Source organism: Podarcis tiliguerta, assembly GCF_965153285.1.
Source record: "Podarcis tiliguerta genome assembly, chromosome: 1".
Taxonomy (NCBI): Eukaryota; Metazoa; Chordata; class Lepidosauria; order Squamata; family Lacertidae; genus Podarcis; species Podarcis tiliguerta.
Genome location: NC_139534.1, coordinates 22,776,109 through 22,797,337, shown reverse-complemented (window position 1 = coordinate 22,797,337; position 21,229 = coordinate 22,776,109). Strand labels below are relative to the sequence as shown.

Here is a 21,229-nt window from a genome sequence, read left to right as displayed (position 1 = left end):
ATTTTTACTACAGGCATGGTTTCTGAGGGGCCCCCGCCCCGCTCTTCCACCATATTCTCCCCTCTCCAGACGAAGCCCCTGCGGTCCTCCCCCATCTTGAAATAAACAATGCAGTTCCTTCCATTATTTCATAACAACCTTCAAAGCCTAGTGAAATTAGGAGACCCAAACTTGTCTTATCTATAGTACCTTATCCCAAATTTAGACTTCCTCCGAAGAAAGGGCCTTGCCTTATTCTCCTCATACTTTATATGGGCTCTGCGGCACCTCCCTGTTTTATTTTATCTCGTCAAAAGAAAAACAACAACCCCACAACTTTTTTTATTACCAAGCTTAGCAATCGACTGTGCTCTTCACAGAGAAGATCCACAGGAAATATTTGATCCCAATTTGACCAAGGAGGGTGGGGGGAGAGTAACAGTGGGTGTAATTTAAGAACCTCTAATCTGAAGGAGCTGCTTGGAGCAGTTATAATGCAGCAGCCTTGGCAAGAGAGAAACGAAAACACCCTTTTCCTGGCTGAATCTCTGGGATTCAAAAGGCATGAAACGAGGGGTGGTCACCAACATCGTGGCCAGGTCCTAAGGCATCCATGCCCTTCTATTTCCTTTTTGTTTTTCCAATTGCAAAAAAACAAAAACCCAGCACCTGCAGCAGCAGCAGAAAGAGGTGACGGGGGGAGACCCTGTCTGCTGTGCAGTTATGGCTGAGCTTAAAGCATTAAATGCTCCTGTGGTTTACGAGACTGGCGTGCCCAAGTTAGTCTGCCACCACGTTTTCGGGTACCTGCCCCCCACAGCCGCCAACTTCTGCGATCATACCGACCTTTGCTTTCCTTCTCTTGGGTTTCTGGGCTGGAAACGGAGGCTTCAGCCAGGCAGCTCCTGTCGTCTTGCAGCGTGGACTTAGACTCGGGACTTTCCACTTGAGAGACTTTGGCAGAGTTGTCTGAATGGTGGCTGCTGGTGCTGCTGGTGGTGTTGGTGGCGGCGGCGGCGGCGGCGCTGCCGCTGTTGGGATTTTCATTCATTTTCTTCTCCATCGGAAGTTGCGAAGCTATCTGCGGTTTGGAAGCGCCGCGAGGGTTTAACTGCAACATGACAGTTGAACTCGTTTCGGGGCTGTTATGGTACTCTTGGGTTTTCCCAGTGGCGTAGGTCTGGCTCAGCCTGAAATATCCTGGGACGGGGACCTCGGGGTTTTCAATGGAGCACGAGTCAGAGACCAGCCTCTGGTATGAAGGGACGTCGGACGAAGACACCAGCTTGGAGCGCTTATCAGAATACATGCAGCAATTGGTTTCTTCCTTAATATTTGTCGTGAAGGAGCAGGTGGGGACTTGCTGAGTAACAGGTTGCTCTATTCGGCAGGACCTGTTCGGATCAGTCCAGTTGTCTACTTGAGGTATATAAGGGTGTACATTCATACCCATATTTTGATGGTTGACTTCTCTCTTGGCCAGAGACGGTAGAAGTCCACAGGTTTGCATCCCATAAGTCCCAATGTCTGTGCTAGGTGGCATGTACATACTGGCGCTGTTGGAATAGAAACTATCGCTCCTGCAGGCACTGATCAAGGAATCGACTAGGAAAGTGTTGGCGGCAGGAGAGCTGTTGGGAAAGGACATTTTGGGGAGGAATTTGAAGAAGAGAGATTGTGTCCTTTGTAGGCTGACATCTCTACGAAAACATTCCCTGTGTAATTGTGGATGCCTCTGCACAACCACATGACAGCTAAGCCAATGAGATTTGAAAATGGCCTTGAGCCGCTACCTCCCCGCCGGTCACGTGCTCCGCGGGACACTCCGGGCTGCGGCGCAAAGGTGGTCAACAGCGACATCTAGAACGTCGAGGAGAAAGTGCGCGCGCTCCTCCAAGCCAGGGAGCTCCGGCGGCGGCGGCGGCGGCAGCAGCAGCAGCAATATTAGTAGCAACCTTTTTTTTTTTTGTCCTTTTGCAAGCCAGCCCTGGCGCACTGCGCTGATTTAAAACAAGGAAATGCGTTGAACTGATCTGACCCCCCCATACCCCCCCCCATCTCGCAACTCTTTCGTTGTTGCTGCTGGGTTGTTGTTGTTTTGTTGTGTGTTTTTTAACACCACAAAGGAGTTACTGTCCGAATTCAGGCTGACCCTGAGCCATGCCCCTTTGCTCCAATATCAATATATATATATACATATATATGAGACAGGTACTTCAGGAAAATCCCTGGCTGGCTTAAACAGAGGCAAGGGGGGTGGGAGATGGACGCAGAGGCGCGCGCAGACACACAGAGAGATGGAGGGAGTGGGAAGGGGAGACGCATGCAACCCTACAAGGCGAAATATGTGGGTCTTCTTCTCATTCTCCCCACCTGTGAATAGTAATGGTGATGGTAATATTGATAAAAGTGGTTTCCCCCCCATCTCCAGTCCTCATAGTTGCCCAGCATCTCCTTCAAGTTACATGAATTGGCGGCAACTGACGTCCTCAGCAGAGACGTCCCTGAGTCTCTGCCCTGGACAACATGTCCTTCTCTTCTCCCATACTTCCTCCTTTCACTTCATAATCAAACACTTTCTAAAACAAAAGCCACAACATACCATAAAGGTCCCCAAAAAAGTTGTGTGTAGTTGTTGTGTTTTTTTTGAGGGTGGACAGCTGACTATGTCTGAAGTGTAGGCGATCTCCAAACGTGTCATAATTTGGGGAAGATACAAAGGGGTGGTGGTAGCGGTGGAAATAATGTTACCTTTTATGGATTTTGTAAAAGCATTGGTTCCTGACAAGTGCAAGGTACAAAAGGTTGTGGAATTTATTAATACAGATTAAGAAGAATCAGAGCGATCAATAAAATTCTCATCTACATTCTTGAGCCACTTGGTAATTTTCTTGCTTCTGAAGCTTTTTCAAGAGTTATACCCTCTGTTGCCACACACGGGAAGATATTTTATTAACAAATCAATCGAGACTTTGTAAAGGATAAGATTAATAGTTAAGATTTAGCATAATGGTGTTCGCGTTATGAATTATTGAAAATTATACTATTGATTTTTCCTCTTCGCTGCTAACCAAGAAGGTCAATTTTTGTTTTAATACAAATCGTCAAATATTAAAAGCTAGAAAAAAAATTTTGGTCATAAGTTTGGTTTTATAGCTCCAGCAGATTCCTAAAATAAAATAATTAATAAATAAGATGAGGGTCCTTTCTCATAGTACACATGTGAAGAAATTCTCTTTGCCCACGAAAATGGCACCAGAGAAAAGGTAAAGTTTTCGTAGACGATGTTGCTGAACTTCACACAAAAAAACCCCCCACATATGCTCTCACAACGCGGTAGCCCGCATCCCACAACGGAATCTGCTGGCTTCTTACATTATTTCATCACCCAACTTCATATCTATTAAAAAGGGCGATAATAAACACCTGAGTCCGCCCCTCCCCAGTTCTTGACCACAGGAACCGTGGGCAACTCTATTTGGACGCTTCTTTCAAAATGGATTTCCCCACTTCGGTGTTCATCCTTTCTTTTCCTTATATTTATACCCGCATCACTCCCTTTTCTTGAAAAACAGGAGGACACATATCCTTGAAATTAAGGACTGCTCTCCCCCCCTCTCACCTTCGGGACTTTAAAAACATTCATATTCTCCCTCTCCTCCCCGCTTGTTGGGCAGTGTGTTTTTACTCCAAAGGTGTCTCTTTTATTCATAAAATGTCACACGCCGCAACGCCACACAGGAACCATCTACTTGAGGTTAAATGTTGCCTTGAGTCCATCTATTTATTCCAGGCCTTGAGCTCATCCCTATCAGCAAACCTTCCTTCTCTCCTTTGAAATAAGAACCTCGGGGAAACCAAAACAGACCCTTTGAAATGGCACCCACGGCCTCTCCAATGACTGCAAGAAGCTTAATTTTCCGTCCTGGTTTTTTCACCCTTATGTCTTTGGCACTTTGGGGGGGGGGTTGCTTCACTTTTCCCCCCTCTTTTTCTTCTTCTTCCTCCCCTATCCATTTGCCGAAAACAACCCCCTCACCCCAGTTTGAAATCTCGCTGTGGCAATGAGACAGACCCTTTTTGAAAAAGCTTATCGCAGCTGTTCAAATACAACATCATTGTCAGGTTAAGAGCTGGTGGGTTTTACGGCTCCAGTCGCCTCTCTTCTCTCCCTCTGTCTCGCTCTCTCTCTCTCTATGGCTTCTGTGTTTGTCGGGGAGTCTCCAGCTTACCTTCGTCAAATAAGCTACATTCCACCATCACCACCCCAGATAAACATTTTCTCTCTTTCTTCATGGACCCCTTTAAATTGCGAGTCCATAAGCCATGCCCTTGTCCTGGATAGGGGCTTAGAAATAAGGGACACAGCACCGCAAGGAAGCGGTGGTGGTCCCAGCGTAGGAGAGAGGATTTTTGTCCCCCCCCCCTTTTCTCCAATTTGAGATCATTATCAGAGCCATTGCTAAGATTTTGTCTGAGCTGGGGAACAAACAAAAGTGGAGGTCACGATGCTCCCTCTTCGGGGGCCGGCTTTTTATGTGCTTTCCAGCAATTTCCCTTCCTCCCCCCCCCTCTCCCCTCAAAACAAGACGCCAGACAACCCACCGAGTTTAAAGCAACCCAATACTATTTTCTGGTCTGCATTTTAAGACTTGACTGTGAAATCTAATCAGGTTTTTTAAAAAATAATAATACTAATAACAATCCCCCTTCAAACGGCCTTCCGTAATTCTTATTTACACTTTAAGAAGTGCCCTAGAAATCTCCCAATGGCCGCATCCTCTTTATTTTATTTTATTTTGGCTATATGTTGCCCAGTTGTAACATTAAAGCAAGCCAGACTTTCCCCCCCTGTTTTCCATCTCAGGGGTGTGTGTTGTTTAATGAACTGACTCCGAGTCCTCCCTTTAGAGTTAGGACATTTCGCTAGATTTGAGGCGCAAGATACTAATGCCGCCATCTAATGACCTCCAATTATTTTGTTAGATAAACCATGTGTACGGTTAAGGCTCTCCAGTTCTGAAGCAATCCATTGATCATCACCAATTACTACTTTTAATAAAAAAGACTAAGGGTGGGGACAGAATTTGAGCCGGCTTGGGCAAATATATTAAAGTGTGTGGGGTGGGCAATGGAACTGAAAACCGAAAACCTTAAAATTTGTGTGACACATCTAAAGGTTGAATAAACATCTCATTGGGAAATGGGTTACTCAGACCTTGTGTGTTTAACGCCACTTCAGTTTTAAATCATATTAAGATGGAATTGTAGTAATTAACATTAATAAATAAATCAATATTGTGCCATAAATGAGATATACAATCTACATTAATGCAAAGGTTTTCCTCTTTTACTGTCCCATATTTTTTCTTCAAAGGGGGTGAAACCCCCCGAAAAAAGCTCCATTTATAACTCGATTACTATTTGCAGTAAAATATATGTTGACATCCCCCTTTTCTGTCTTAATAAATAATAGAAAATAAAAACCGAGAGGAAAAGTCGATACTTTAAACTTTAATTTTAATCCTTCAGATTTATTCGACATTTTTGTGCCTGGCCGTTTGATGCCCTTTTTGGGCTTTGTTTTGGAATGTATGTAGGGACTTATTAAAATATATTCCTCCTAGTTTTTCCTCTTCTAACTGCAATTTGTTTTATTCTCTTCTCATTATTAAAGGGATGGGGGAGGGGTAGGAGACTACCCAAAAGGGGGGGGGGCAGATATTTTGCAGCTGTGGACTCTGAACTGGACTGACAAATATTGTTCAAAAGACTGGCATTCAGACGGGCTCCCTGGAAGCCTATCTAAATGTTCCCTTCCTCCTTTCATCTAAGTATTATTTAATCTGGAGGCGTTTACACATTGATTCAGTTTATTTCATTCCATACCACTGCAGAGCAGAGGCGCTGAAAGGTATTCCTTTTAATTAAGAAAGGAAATTAGTGCCATACAATATCGTGGCTTTTCGTCCCATCATAACACAGCAATTAAATGATTCTGCTTTCTGAGCCTCACGTTGTTATGCGGAGCAGAGACAACGTCCCAAATATTTGGATTAAAAAGACGAGGGAGATGTGTGCTGAGACCATCGCTCTTGGTAATGTACAGAACATAATTTAACTAATATTAACTATACTACATGAGATATGAGGGAGAAATCAACAGCACGCCCTCCCTTATTTTTGCTCTGCAGATATTATATGCATCTCTATAGCTATATAGGTATCTAGGTCTATAGATATCTATAGATGTACCAACTGATTCATGTCATAAACGAAACTCCCCTGAAGAGGATTCACGTTTTGTCCATTGTTTATCATAAGCCTTTTGTATACAAAAGCACGAGTTCAATTTCAGACGCTCGCAGCCTTTACTAGAAGGGGTCTGGCCAGGTTAATGTCTTTACAGCATACATCCTCTACTCTCTCAATTAATTAGAAGCTCCGGAGAGACTTAGTACTGTATACAATAGCATTGGCCTTAGTCTTGAGTTACAGTTATTTAAAACATGGAAGTATCAATACGGCATAAGCTTTAGCAGATTTGGCAACCTTGAATGGAGGGATGGATAGACAGACAGACAGACAGACAGACAGACAAATAGACAGACAGACAGACAGACAGACTTTTGTATTTTTTTAAATTGCCAACGTTTTCTGCGCCATCTTAACACTCTCAGATCAAAAAGGCTTTGGGAAATTGCTGAAAATCATAACCAAAATGAACTCCCATTCCCACACCTCCCCAGGTCCATCACACGTGCGTGAAGGTGCCACAAAGAACAAAGGCGAGATTTTAAATATCCAACTAATTTAATGAGCAGAGTATATATAATACGCATATAGCCCCAACCACAATGTTACATTTTTTTAATTTTCAAAACAAGGTCTTAATATAAATGGGAGGGGAGGGGGGGATGAGGGAGAATTCTAACCGTGTAGTTTAGTCTTCATGCGGTGTCTGACAAGGCGTGCGTTAATTTAACAGTGGGGGAAAGCCCCACACCAAACATTAACCTTTTCTACATTATTCTTTCCCAAAATAGATTCATCTTACACCATCCCGTTTATTATGGATCTTAAATGGCAAATATTAATTTCATTTGTGTTTCAACATAATGGTGTGTGTTTTTTAAAAAAAACACATTTCATTTTATTTCAGAACACTTCCGTTTATTTCAGACGGAAAGGCTATTCTAGGTAACTGGAGTAACAATGAACTCCTTTTTATATATACTTTTTTTAAAAAAAATCCACTGGAAAACAATGCGCCCTACATTCATTTGGTAGGGATGACTTTGAATGTGTCTAGTTTATTGGATTACACAATGCCAAATTTCGAGTTCATATTATGCAGAAGGAGAAAGGCGGAGGAAACCAACTCTGATCTTTGGTGTTTTTAACCTAAAAGTGCGTTTTCGGAGACAACTAAGATCTCCCAAATCAGATGCCCTTTTTGTGGAAGGGGTTCCGTTTTTGTTTTAAGCATTTTAGGGGTCCTTGGAATACATAATTATTTCTCCGTTTGTATCCTTTCTGTGGAGAATGAAAATTAGTTTCACAATATCGGGTCAAGGTGACGAAATGATATCCACCCTAAGCAAAATACCCGACTCTTCTCTGGTAAATAAAGCTATCTCTAGAGAAAAGGCACCCCCCCCCCCAAAAAAAAATACTCAGCAGCCCATTTTCCCACTGATTAAAAGTACACATTCTTTTTAACATTGAACTATCTGCCTGCGTTGGTCTTCTCATGAGAAAATCTCGACCTAAGTATAAACTGGCTTTGATCACATTGGTATTCTTGGGGCGCTATGATTGCGCTGAAAGAGAAACAATTAGAATTTCGTTCTGTTGAGGGAATCCAGGAGATAAACTACCCCGTCCTAAAAAATTACTAGTTTTTAAAAAATTCTTATGCATCATATTGTAAAAGATTATGACCCAAAATAATTTTTTTAAATGAAATACGTCTTGTTCATGTCATGGTCATGAGTTACTTGTTTAATAAATCCTGTTTATGCTCTATTTTCTCATTTCCCAAGCCCTGAAAACTTATAGTTGCTTATATATTAGATATTTTATTAGTAGCAGGGTGATTGGGGACGGTGGTGGAAATACACTTGAACATCAGGACAATTAGACATTCTGGAATATTAGCGCGCCCTCTTGTGGAATTTAGCAGTCCGGCATGCAGGGAATTTTTTATTTGGAAAAAACACTGCATGCTTTCTTCTTGCATTTCTGAGACATTATTCTGCGGGTTTTTTCTTCGAAAAAAAGCTTTTATATTTCTATTCCTATATATTAAAGCTTTTTTCGAAGAAAAAAACCCAACGGAGTTGTCTTAGGATAACTGTAGTTGGTGAATTTGAATTGATTCGCCTTTTGGGTACATTCCTGACTGAAGATTAAATGGTAAGGAAAGTCACCCCCTTTTTAATAAAACAGTTTAAGGCATCAGGAAAGCACACAATATTTTCCTATAACGTTAAGAGGATATTTTTTCAGGCGCCTTGAGATTATAAATTGAATTATTTGGACGTCCTATGGGCTCCATATCACAAGTCAGTTCTTTTTCGGATAATCTGCGTCACATTGAATGCCATGAACGAATTCTCATTTATTTTAGCGGCACTGAGTTGCAACTGTTGCTTTTGACTTTATTTATTTATCTATTGGGATTAAAAAAAATGTATTGACCTGATTTCTGTATGTATATCACTACCAAACAGTAAAAGAAAAATTTGAGAAGAAATGGTGGCTTATGCCTTGCGGAGCGGGAGGGTGGCTAGGGACAGAATTCTAAATATGGTTTCAGGAGGAATTAGAAGAGGTTTCACAGCAAATAAGCTGTTAGCCTGGAGAAACTGCAATGGCGTTAGTCTGGAGAATTCTGCAAATACCCCTGGTAAGAACTGATGAAATGAACTATTTCCTAGTGGAAGTCGAAGCGCTCCAAAGACCTACGTGGTGGATTCGCGGGTGTGGATAGCTATGCAGTAAGAAGTGTGTTTGTGTGTGTGCGTGTGCGTGTGTGGTGTGTGGGTGGGTGTGCGAGAGAGAGAAAAGCCAGAGAGAGGGGGGAGGAAGTAAGAAATGGGGGGAAGAGGCACACAGAGAGAGTGGGTGGTGGTTGAAAATAAGAGAGGAACCTTTAAGGCTCCTAATTATTCAGAAAGGTTAAAGGTGATGACCTTGACATTTTGGAAGTTCAAAGGCAGACACTTACTGTTTTCCTTGCTTAAGAGTTTCAAGTTTTAATTTTTGGCCATGCCTACCTGAAGCCTCGACGCTTAACGTTTGCTTTATATGTTTCGCTCTCATTTTATCCGTCGAGTTTGGCCTTTTAATTGATGCAAAATGGACCCACCGCTTCTCCCTCCCCCGCCCCGCTCTCCTCCTTTTTTTAAGCCAAATTCTTTTCTCACTCGTCTCCTTTATTGCTCGTTGCGGAAATCTCTTTTTCTGCCACCAGAAGGTGTACAATATAACCCAATTAAGCTGTTTAGACCCTGAGCTTTTATGGTGTTGTCTAGACAGTTCAAGGTTTTGTAAACAGCCTAGCTAGGTCGCGCAATATAAAAGTAGAGGCGAGGACCTCCACCAAACCCTTCTCGGGAAAACAGTAATAATTATAAGAATAATAATGATAATGGAAAGTGGGCAGCTTGGTGGCTAATTAGATTATTTCTCCCGTCCCTTTGTGTGTGTGTGTGAATATAGGGTGGAAGACCAGGAGGCACCTTTTAAAAGATTTGCCCTCCTTATCCCAGTACCAGTCACCCATCCTTAATTAAGTTCAAGTTTTGAAGTGGGAAGTTTCGTTTCGACTGGAACTCTAAGTCGCTATGCTAGTTCGCTTCGCCTCCCCAAAGTTCATTAGAACTTTGTACTACAGCGGATCTGTTATCCACTGTAAGTCGGATCAGGATGCGCTTTACAATATAGCGCTTTTTAAAAATACAGGATATCTTCCAGACAGAGTTTTAAAAGCAACATCCTTTTAACTCCCACTTATTCAAATGGCATAGATTTACATACATATTTTTCCCCCAGGCTGACATTTTGAGTTTCCCCCTAAAAATAACAAAACCTGCGTAAGCCCGCTCCTGTTGCTCCTGGTTTTTTCCCTTTTTTGGTGTTGTCTAGACAGTTCAAGGTTTTGTAAACAGCCTAGCTAGGTCGCGCAATATAAAAGTAGAGGCGAGGACCTCCACCAAACCCTTCTCGGGAAAACAGTAATAATTATAAGAATAATAATGATAATGGAATAATTATAGCGGAAAAAGAGAGAACGAACAGGTTTTTTTCTTTGAAATGTAGGGGCAGGGGGGGAGCACATAACGGTGGGTCGGACCACACTCTCAGCTATTAGTCGATTTCACTTGACACCAGCAGGGACCCGACTATGGACCTTCAGAGATGGCACTGCTCATAACGCACGCGTAAAGGGCAACTTCAGCCTTACTAGGAACCATTTGTTCACATGAGCAAGACAGCATCCCGTGCTGCTTCTTTTTAAAAAGCAACCCCCCCCCAAAAAAAAGGCAATGGAAACCAGATATCTCTCTCTATACTGGTGTGCGTAAAGGTAGCTACCAAATGCCCATGACCACCTTTTCGACAACGACAACGAAATAAATGGGGAAGTTGAGAGGAGCCACTCTCTCCTATCTCAGACCCAACAGAAAGCGGGCCCAACACGGCTGCTTCATAACGCGCTTCTTCCTTAACTACCATCTACATTCGAGGTCTAGTAGCGGCCTCCGCCAGGAACTAGGGAGAAGAGTGGGTGGGGAGGGAGAAAAAGCAACACGGTGGGTAGTTTCACCAAAGAAAAAGAGAGAGGATGGAAGGGGAGTGGAAATCCAGACAAAACGACAACCCCCAAACCCAAAACTCCAACAACACACAACAAGGTTAGAATGGACGATTGGATTTACCCTCTCGGTTTCTGGTCCCCCTTTAGAGGTTTTCTCTCCGCCAAGCGCCCCAAGACCTCTCGTGGACACAAGGGCTGTTTGGAAGAACCAGATCTGTTGAGCATGGGTGAAATAAAAACAGTAAAAATAACAATAAAGGGAACTTGTCCGCAGGGTGGATGTCGTGTAAACCTCTTGATTATTATTTTTTTGATTATTATTATAATTTTTTTGCACTCAGGTGGCAGGTTGGACAGGGAGGGAGGTCTTCTTCGCCTCCTTCCCCTCCCCGCTTAGTCCTCTCAAAACAAGGGGTTCCCCGTGAAATACTGCAGTCGATCTCTGTTCAGTTTCTTTTCTTTCATCCGTCGATTTTGGAACCATATTTTGACCTGTCGATCCGTGAGGTTCAGCATCCTAGACAGCTGGAGTCTTTTCTCTTTGTTTATGTACACGTTGAAGAAAAACTCCCGTTCCAGTTCTCTTATCTGGTATTTCGTGTAAGGACATCTTTTTTTCCGGGATCGCTGGGGAAGTGCTGGACATTCAGGAAAGGGAGAAAAAAGACAACCCAATCATGATGATGATAATAATAATGAGGGAAGCGGGGTGGGAGACAGAAGGGGGAAATTAGGAACGAAGAAATTGAGAAGCTGGCATATGTTGTCCCACTCAGAACACTTTCAAGCATAGCTACACTTCCTAAGGACTTTACTGTAACTATTCCCTTACTCCCTGGGAAACCGACCACTGAGACATCCAGGGAGTTTTCTGCCTCGCGCTAGTCAACTTTGTCAAAGTGGTTTTTGGAAGGTGTGGGTGGAAGAAGAAAAGATGGAAATAATAATAATAATAATAATAATAATAATAATAATCGACTTAATTCCAAGCTTATACTACCCAGCTCCATTTACAGGACTGAGAGAAGGGCATGAGTGGAATTGTTTGAAACTGACTTTGCAAAGTACACCTCTACCCGTTCAATTGGGACCCTGGTTTTTTCCCCTCCCATTCCACAGTAGAATGGTTTGTGGAAAAGAATCCTGCTTCTCTCAGATGTCAGTCCCAAGTCCAGCCCAGACAGGATCCCCACTGAATATATATATACATACATACATACATACATACATACACATACACACACATACATATACATATATACAGTGTATATATATATATATATATATATATGTGATATATATCACATACCAGTATATGTCTGAACACCCCTCCCCAAAACTTTGGGAGCTCTCAGCCTCCCAATCAACAGTTTCGTCACAATTAACATCCTCCTCCAAGAACATCTATAAGTTACCCTCAATGGGTTTCCTATCGTAAACACGCTTTACAACGGTGAGGGAAACCTTATAGGATATATAAAAGCCCTTCGGATGCTTATAAAATCTCACATAAAAAAGACCTCGGGCTTGACAAAGTGGTGGCCTCGTGCTCCCTCCCTCCCTCCCTCCCTCTCCCCCACCCACCTACTCACCCATCCTCCCTCCACCCACCCTTCTCAATTTTTGGCTTTCCTCTCGCTCCCCGCCTCCCCAACTTAACAAATAAATAAATAATCAACAGCTCGGGAAAGCGGGGCTGGTCGTGTGGCTCTTCGGACTGGGCGCCTCTTCTTACCTGAAGTGCTGCTGTTGCTGCTGTTGCTGCTGCTGCTCTTGTCCGGTCGGGCCTCCCCCGACGGCGACTCGGCGCTGCCCTCGCTTGTCACTTTCTTTTCCTGGCCGGGCAGCGGGGAAGCTTTGCCACAAGTGTTGCTGGCGAGCTTGAGGTCGCCCTTGTCGCCCTCTGGCTCCGGGTAGGGGGTGCCTCCTCCGCCCCCGCCGCCTCCGCCATGCGCCGCCTCGTAAAACTGGTCGAAGCCCTGCGGGAGGATCCCGTTCCTGCCCACTGCGCTGTAGAAGTTGGCGGCGGCGGCGGCGGCCGCAGCAGCTGCGGAAGCGGCGGCGGCGGCGGCGGCCGCCCCGTGGTGGTGGTGGTGGGCTCCGCACACGGGATCTGCCTTGAAGAGCACGTCTGTCCTGCGGGTGGCCGGCTGCAGAAAGTCCCTGCCGTGCATCACCTCCTCGTAGTAGCTGCTGGGCGCGTAGCTGCCGCCTCGGTAGGGCCACTTGCCGCCGCCGCCTGCGCCGCCGCCACCTCCGCCGCCGCCGCCGCCTCCCGCGTAGTCCCTGAACGCCGCCGCCGCTTCGCGCACCGGTTGCACATGGGGAGGCAGGTTGGAGGCGTAAGGGAAAGTCATTTGACAGGAGGGCGACTGGGACAGGAACGGGGGCTTGCCGGAGAAATCCGAGGAGGAGACGTAATAGGCGGCGGCGGCGGCGGCGCACCCGGGGAGGTACATGCTGGATGCCCCGTGGCTGCCGCAGTCGTCAAAGTCACTCATGTCTTCTCCTCCTCCAGCTGCTGCTGCCTCTGGGCGAGGGCGAGCAGACAGCGGCAGCGGCAGCAGCAGCAGCAGCCGAGCCAGCGCGTGGGAGCCGGAGGAGCCCCATCTATCTGCGCGCGAGGCTTTGGGCAGGAGCAGCCACCACCAAGGGGGGAAAAATCCCACCGTGTGCTGACGTGCAATTCATCTTGATTGATTCGAGTGGTAATTATGTCACGTGACGGCAGGCGATGGTAGAAATGTCCTTATATCTAGGAACGGCTCCCCTTTTCGCCCGCCTGCCTTCGCCAGAGGTTCCTTCCCTCCAAGAATGCCCTTCTTCCGAGAGCTTCCCAGTTCTCTCGCTCGCACACACACACACGCGTGCGCTCTCTCTCGCTCTCTCACGCGCAAAACAGGCACAGGTTTGGACAAATAGGACCTTTTCCAGCTCTTTCTCTCTCCCCCCCCCCACCTCCCCAAACTCCACACACACACACACACATACTCCCCTTCCCCTCCTCCTCCTCCTCCCCCCGTTTCACCCCCCTTTCCCCAACCAGGAGTCTCGATAAGCTATAGGTAGGGCAGCAAATCACCTGGGAATGCCATCCTTTGCCCAGATTCCTGCGCGCACACATCTCACATGCACAGCCCAGACCTATATATCCTAGCAAAATTCTCCACAGAACTGGAATAGAGGCAAGCACACAAAGCCTACGACACCATGCCCTGGTTTGAGACACAAACAGGAATAGTTTGCATTCCTATAAAAAGAACAAGAACAAACAGTCACCGGAAATGCAGTCAGGAAAGGCTTAAGGGCCAAGAAGGTGTTTAGGGAGAATATCTCTCGCTTTCCAGACTTTGCAAAGCAACCGCCAATATTTACCCTGATTGGAGCATCCTTTCTCCTTATTAGAAAAAAGCATGTAGGAGCTTGTTGCTTCTCTTACACACACACACACACACACACACACACACACAAATGCTTGATAGCTAGCTAGCCAGCCAGAGTATCATATAGCAAAACCAGGACGTTTGCCCTGTTTCATTTAATATAACGCAATATTTCCAGCTCGAAATTCTGTTGCTAGCTTCCCTTCCCTACTTCACGATATCATTTTGCACCGGACAGAAAGAAAGAGAGAGCGAAAGAGATAGGGAGGGAGGTAATATGGAATGGGGACTAGGTCTATCTGTCTAATCGATGCAGAGTCTTATATATAGGCATCAACTTCCACCACTACCCGCGTTTCAAGTGTGAGCCTCGTTTCCGAGCGCCTGTTGGACTGACAGAACCCTCGGCTGCATCAGACATTTTAGGGTGGGGCAACTGCCCCAGCACAGCCGCTTCCTTCTGAAAAGCAACAATCAGATCCACGCAGAAACACACCGCAGCTTCAATGTCACTTGAAGGGGGAAGGGACGGGGGAAAGACACAGCATTTGAGAATTAAATTCCGAAACACAGAACCGCACACAGCACCTTCACCTCGCGGTTGTGCGGTTGAAATCGCTCCCTCGCCCTCCTCCCTTTCCTTCTTCTTCTACACATTCGAGGCGCATGAAATGAGCGAGGACACATTAAATCAGATACACTCCGAGAATCCCCACGGAAGAAGAGGCACATTTCTTCTGACAACAGGTAATAACAGAAGACCGGTTCTTTCCTCCCGGTTCTTTCCTTTGGCTGTAGTACAATGTCAAGTTTAACCCCACAACTTTGTTTCTCCTCCTAGTCGAAACAGTACAAGAACACCGTCGCTTTACTAAAGACTGTAAATCCATGTCTCCCACTCCCCAACTACTGAGGGCTATTAATAAAAATAAAATAAGATAAAGGCGACATCTAAGATACAAGATACTGATAGTAAAATGAGACATCTAAGATCCAAGATACTGATAGTAAAATGAGATGGAAATTATTTTCTCTTATGAACCGTGGCCAGGAGCACGAAAAAGAAACCAAAAAACCTCGAAAGAAATTGGATTTCAAGGCCATCTAATATGACTTTCTGAAGGGGGGGGGGATGATTTTTTTATTATTATTTTTAAAAAACCACGCATTCCGGTCTCAACCTTGTAACGTCCTATACATTCAATCCTTTAGAAGCAGGAAGGCGAATTAAAACAACGAGGCTAATCGTAGTCAGACGGGTTTAAAAGCCTTAGTTCAGTGTGGGCTTTCGAGCCAGCTTAATAGGTGTAGGATTGGAGCAGTGTGTGTGTGAAGATATGTGTGTAACACACACATCTGCTGATATTTTGGGGACTTGTTAGCACAAGGTAGGATATAATCTCACAATATATCTTCTCCTGCACCCCAGAACATTCCCACAAAATACACCTCCCAAATAGGAAGAAAGTACGAGATATTATTTTTATATACTATACTTTGTTATATTGTTTTACATTAATGAGAGGCTTATATGGATACATAACGACACATATTCGTTTGATGTCCTCGACAAACCCCCAAATGACCAAGTATCTTGTACAAGGGTGTCTCCTGATTGACATCCGCAGTGACTCACAAGTCCTAAGCCCTCTTTTGCACTTAGCTGTAGGAAGGAAGCTGAGAAGGTAGGAGAAATGCCTTCATCTCTAAAGCCTAACCAAGCCCAGTCCCAGCTTCCCCATATATGAACCTTTTTCCCAATTGAAAAAAAGAAAACAAAAGGGGTGGGGAAGTAGAAGGAAGGGGAAGACCATATGCCCAAATGGTATCCAGATCTCCTTCGAGTGTCCACCATTTAACCATGGTTGCCTTGCTTGTATGACGCCCATCCACGAATCACCACCACAAGCTCACACCAAACCTGCGCAACAGATCCGGGCATAAACCAGCCGCACCACCCAATGTCCATTTAGCCAGACACAGTTCCACCTCCTTTCTTTCGAATGCTCATGCTTGCTTTTAGGTTTTGCTGCAATGAATGGACTCCCCTCCCCTCCCAAATCTTGACTGCGCAGCTAAAATGGCCCCTGCGTCTCCTATCGCAATGGAGCGAGGCAAAGGCTTTCTCGCTTGCGCGGTTGTCTCCAATATATCCTCCAGACCAAGCGCCTCAGGATCATGCGGAAAAAGCAGACGATTCCAAAAGCAGACGATTTCCCCCCTTATTCGCCCCCACCCATCGACGCACCCTCCAGTAACCACACCACAGGAAATCAACATAAAGCTAATAACCAGCATCCTGTCGACCCCCACCCCCACCTCACCTCTCCTTTTCAAAAACCCTTGAATCAGCTACATATCTGGATAGGAGGCAACTAGTTTCCACCATTCCAAGTTCAAGGACACGGTGGTCGTTTGTTAATAAGGAAAAGGAAACGAGCGGGGGGGGGGGGGAGAAAAAGACGCCCTCCACGATTCTTGCAAAAGACCACTTACAGTCTGGAAATGCCTATTAAACAAACCACAGCAAAAGAGAAGAATCCGGTGTCCTTGAGCCGCCCAAGGATTCCTACCCTGATTAAGACGCGAAGAGAAATCTGGGACTTTTCCACAGACGCGTCTTCAAAATGGGTCGCCTTGTTCGATCCGGCGCGGTAGCGTTTCAAACCAGGGAACTAGCAAACCAACACCCCCCCACCCCGCCGCGCCCGCCTCGCAACGCGCAACATAGCACAGAAGGGTGGCTTTACCGTTCGGCGTCTTGCAAGGTCTGTCGTCGTTGCCTCCTGGAACTAGCCGGTTTTCCACTGCGAGTGACATCTCCAAAGAAGCGTCCGTGAAAAATTAGGACGGCTGGCATAACGGTGTCGGAGCGGGGGGGGGGGCGCGGAAGAGAGAGAAGCAAAATATGCCTGGTCCGCCCGGAGAGAAGGTGCTGTATATTTGTGCCACCCAAGATAAGACACTAACTTGACCTTAACTTTGTTATGGCGCCCCTAGTATCTGGAGAACGTGAACAGACACTGTCTGGCAGCTCTCGTAAAACCTGACTGGAGAAGCGATTCTGAGTCATTTCATTTATGGCCACTACAGTTCTGCAAGAAAGCTTTTCCTCCCTGCCAAACTTTAATTATTTATGCTCTTTTAGGAAACACAAAAGCGCCCAGAGCCATTTAAAACAATCAGAGGGACGTTCCTTTTGCCTTATCAAACTCCCAGGCATTGCAAAAAGCACCCCCGGCTTAGCCTATCAGAGCGAAGGACTCGTCCCCGCGACGCCAACAAGATGCGGATTTGGGGATTGACTCCAGGAGGAAGATGTATGTCGACATGTGTGTCGCTAATGAAGCCATACAATCATGTTGGGGATGTGTGTGTGTGTGTGAAGGAGAGGGAGGGAGAGAGAGAGAGAACCTTATTTTCTACACACCCCACCCTCCAAATCGCATCACACTACATACACACCACACCACCACAAGCACACACACACGTACATACACACCCCAACGCTGAACGCGGGTCATTTACAGCAGCACCATTTCTTTCTGTGTACGATAAACAGAAAGAGAACAGCAGTCCTCTATCCTTCCGGTCAAGGATGGGAGCTTTAACTGAGATGCCCCTCACAAAGCATTTAAACAAATAAATAAATAAATGCAAGATTAAGCTCTAGGCCAAGTAACGCTGCAATCCTACGCACACTTACCTCCGAGGAAGCCGTCCTGATGCCAACCGGCGCTCGCACGCCTCCATGAGCATCGCGTTGACCCCTGCTGTAAGAGGACTTGCTTCCCAGAAAACGTGCTTAGGATCGGAACCGGGTGCAAACCCCATTCGGAATCCATCATGGGCAATTTACCTATGGATTCCGACAGCGTGTAAATTGCAGTTGATCGGCATGTGAGGATGCGCAGATACAAAGCTAACTCATATGTGGTTGTCGCCATTTTCAGGTTTCTATCCACAGCAGCTATAACTGTTCCGAATCTAATGTCTAGGACCCTGTCTGTATATATATATTTCTCCAAGATAGCCCCAACCTACCAAGTTCCTAAGATCTTTTCCCTAGCTACAGTCACATATACAGGCATATATGATGTCGACCTACCTAGAGCGGCCATGACACCGAGCGAATAGTATCTGTCGCAATGCGCTTCTCCAATGATATGCATTTTTGGAGCAGTTTACCGACCATTGTGTGTCTTGAGTGCTTGTACGCCTCGGAACCAACAGTTGTCGTTTTTTTTGAACACGTAAATAACAGGAATATTTATTTCGGTGGCTTAATTAAAAAAATACATGGACACACTACATATAATGTGCATATACCGATACTGCTTCTTTCTCTCACTCATTTTATTTCACTTCACACATACTAATGGCAAGTCCATAATCATCCACAACTGGAAACCAAATGAACTTAATAAAGAACGCATCGCCATTTCTATATTTTCCGCCGCTAATGGTGCAATCTTGCACAACCGTTGAGCCTGGTGTTTGCAAGGAGTTAGTGAAAGAGAGAGTAAAATAATAATTATAATAAAAAAGAGGACCATTAAAGGACGCCCTTCGCTTTTGGGTCAGATGTGCTATTTGCGAGGTAAATCGCCTGTGGATGCTAGCGAAAAGAATCTCAACATGGAAGGAAGTTGGTTGTATTCGTAGGATTGATTTTCGTTAATTCAGCCTGTGTTTTATAAACATTTATTTAGCGACTTAGAAAACTAAACAAGACCTTGATTACCTAATCAGCTCTGTTGTGGCCTCCGTTGTCTAACGGGAAAAATTTGGGAATAGAGATGGAAAGGAGTCGACCATATAATTGGAAAAGAATCATTAGCTCCCAGTCATTCCATAACCATCATTGTTATTCTGAGGCATCATTAAATATTTATCCTATTTTAATTATATCTATATATCTATATTTTAAAAAGTTATCTGTTAGCTTTTTCTCTATAGCAGTATTCAGATATTTAAAAATATCGATTCCTTCTTAACCATGCTTATCGCCTCAGACTTCTCAAAAAAAAGGGGGGAATTGTAGATAATCATTTTTAAGACAATAATGCACTGTAAATACCGCATTTCCCCCCTTGCAAAATGGAAATTGTTTAACACATCTGATAAACTGCTACGGCCATCTACAGTTAAATAACATCTCCGCTCAAAACCATGCCTGGCTGGGAAACATCTGAAGGAGGTAAACATCTAGTTAAGACTAAAAATGTAGATAATAAACATGAACGTCGTTTTAATTCCTCATTTGCGGGGTGTGGGTGTGTGAATGAATTAATGCCCCGCTTTTAGCTCTGGAGAGATCTGGAAGCGTGAAGGATCAAAACAAATCTCTGATCAAGGATTTAATTTGAAGATCAGGGAAAACAAATTTCATTTTATCCTTTGTGGGGAAATATATTTCTTTCCGCATTCGAGGCGTCTGAATTGTGAAATACTCTCTCGCTCTGCTCTGGCTCTTAGAAAACTATTATTAAACACAGTTATCAGATGAATGTGAAATTATACCACAACCTCCACTCAAATAAGCTTCATTAGTGTGTGCCTATAGAATCACGGTGTAAAGGAAAAACAGTCCCCAAGGTAGATCCCTGGCCAGTTGTGCTTAAAAACTTGCTGGCTTGGCGAGGAGTTTTTTGTTTTGTGATGTGTGGCGTGAGTGTTTGTGAAAGCAGGGGCTGGAAACAGGCGGCCGAGATGGAGCAGAGGATATTCCGATTGAGTCGCATCCTTGATTCCTTTGTGTCTTCCCTCCCTTTATTTTGCGCGCAGCCTTTGGACAAGGCCAAAGTCAAGCTAAAGAGGAAGGAAGGCTGCAAGCAGCCGAGACAGAGCGCTGAGCCAAGGGCAGCCGGCGAGAGGGGCGAGGGGCAGTTTGGGGCGGGGGGGGGGGGAGGCAGAACAAAACAGAAACAAACCACAAATGGCAGACAGAGTGTCGGAGGGTGGACGGTAGGGAAAGGAAGCGAAGATGTTTGGATAAGCCTTTGGAGGCGCGGGCCTAAGTCGTGTTCAGACTTAGGCCAAAAAGAAAGAAAGACAGAAAGAAAGAAAGAAAGAGAGAGAGAGAGAGTATAAGAAGGAGACTGGGTGCCAAAGGTGCGCCTCAGGCATGGCGGAAGGCACATGGGGAACAAAGGGACCTGTGACACCGGCAAGACAACAATCCAGACTATTTGGCAAGACAGAAGTTTCTGTGAAGTGCGCCCAATGTCCTACATAACGATGGTGGTGAAATCTCCTGGGACTCAGGATCCCATTTGGTGTTGTATCTGGCGAACGGTTAAGAGAGTGGACTGCCTTAAGAAAAGGTGGTCATAGAATAATAGAATTGCAGAGCGGGACCCCGACGGTCATCTAGCCCAACCCACGGCAACGCAGGAATCTCAACTAAAGCATAAAGAACAGATGGTCGTTTTTAAGGTGTCACTCTGTTTCCCCTCCTCCCTGCTAGCAGGGCGGCCCCTCTGGAAGCGACTGCAACGGGAGGCGCGTGGACACACGCGCGTGCACAAGTATGCCCTCCGTTTGCTTGTGGCGGAGGCGCCTTCAGTTCCAGTGCAGCAATCGTGGTGTGAGACCAAGCGACAATGCCTGCGTCTGGAAACCGAAGCAATAAGGCAAGAATAGTCGTGAAGCCACTCCTCGCTGTCAAGGGACAAAGAACCCTGAACGGGATCCACTAGGAAAAGCGGCTTCCTCCGCCCTCCCCACTGCCGCGCAGGCCCCACCGCCACGCGCAAAATAAGACCCCGGTAACATCTTCACCGCTCCCCACCAAAATCTGCATGAGAAATACTAAAGATCCAGGGAGCCCAACAGCCTAACACCCCTCGAGCATTTTCAATTCACACAGATTTTTGCTTCAGGGCAAGCAGACACAGCCGCGGTTTTGTCACCTCCATCTTCCTTCCATTCCTGGAAGAAACGCGAAGATCTTTCCATCTTCTGCTCCCAAACACCTCCCATCTCTCTCTCTCTCTGCTCCCCCCCCACCACACTTTTATCTAACAATCAGGGCTCCAGA

The 21,229-nt window shown here is 45.4% G+C and overlaps 3 protein-coding genes across 6 annotated transcripts in view; all 3 read right to left on the bottom strand.

Moving 5' to 3' along the window:
- The window catches only part of HOXD9 (homeobox D9), a 24,979-nt gene extending 7,864 nt beyond the window's left edge, over positions 1 to 17,115 (bottom strand). The window contains exon 1 of the mRNA XM_083411876.1: positions 16,938 to 17,115. Coding sequence (XP_083268002.1) covers positions 16,938 to 17,007 — 70 coding nt within the window. The 5' untranslated portion in view covers positions 17,008 to 17,115. The remainder of the gene's footprint in view (positions 1 to 16,937) is intronic.
- Positions 1 to 21,229, bottom strand: part of HOXD10 (homeobox D10) — a gene marked incomplete at its 5' end in the record, with an annotated part of 24,042 nt that extends 2,813 nt beyond the window's left edge. Inside the window, 2 exons of one of the 4 annotated variants that reach the window (XM_083412232.1) lie at positions 826 to 1,610; positions 21,102 to 21,229. In XM_083412232.1, coding sequence (XP_083268358.1) covers positions 826 to 1,610; positions 21,102 to 21,118 — 802 coding nt within the window. Of the gene's footprint in view, positions 1 to 825; positions 1,920 to 10,925; positions 11,030 to 16,683; positions 16,688 to 21,101 lie in introns of those variants that run through there. The other 3 variants (XM_083412233.1, XM_083412230.1, XM_083412231.1) reach the window with 3 other exon arrangements.
- Positions 11,207 to 13,672, bottom strand: HOXD11 (homeobox D11; the record flags this gene model as incomplete). The annotated part of the gene is made up of 2 exons (XM_083413068.1): positions 12,540 to 13,672; positions 11,207 to 11,442 (listed from the first exon to the last, which is right to left on the bottom strand). Exons 1-2 carry the CDS (start codon positions 13,303 to 13,305, stop codon positions 11,207 to 11,209), a joined length of 1,002 nt encoding a protein of 333 aa, XP_083269194.1. The 5' UTR covers positions 13,306 to 13,672.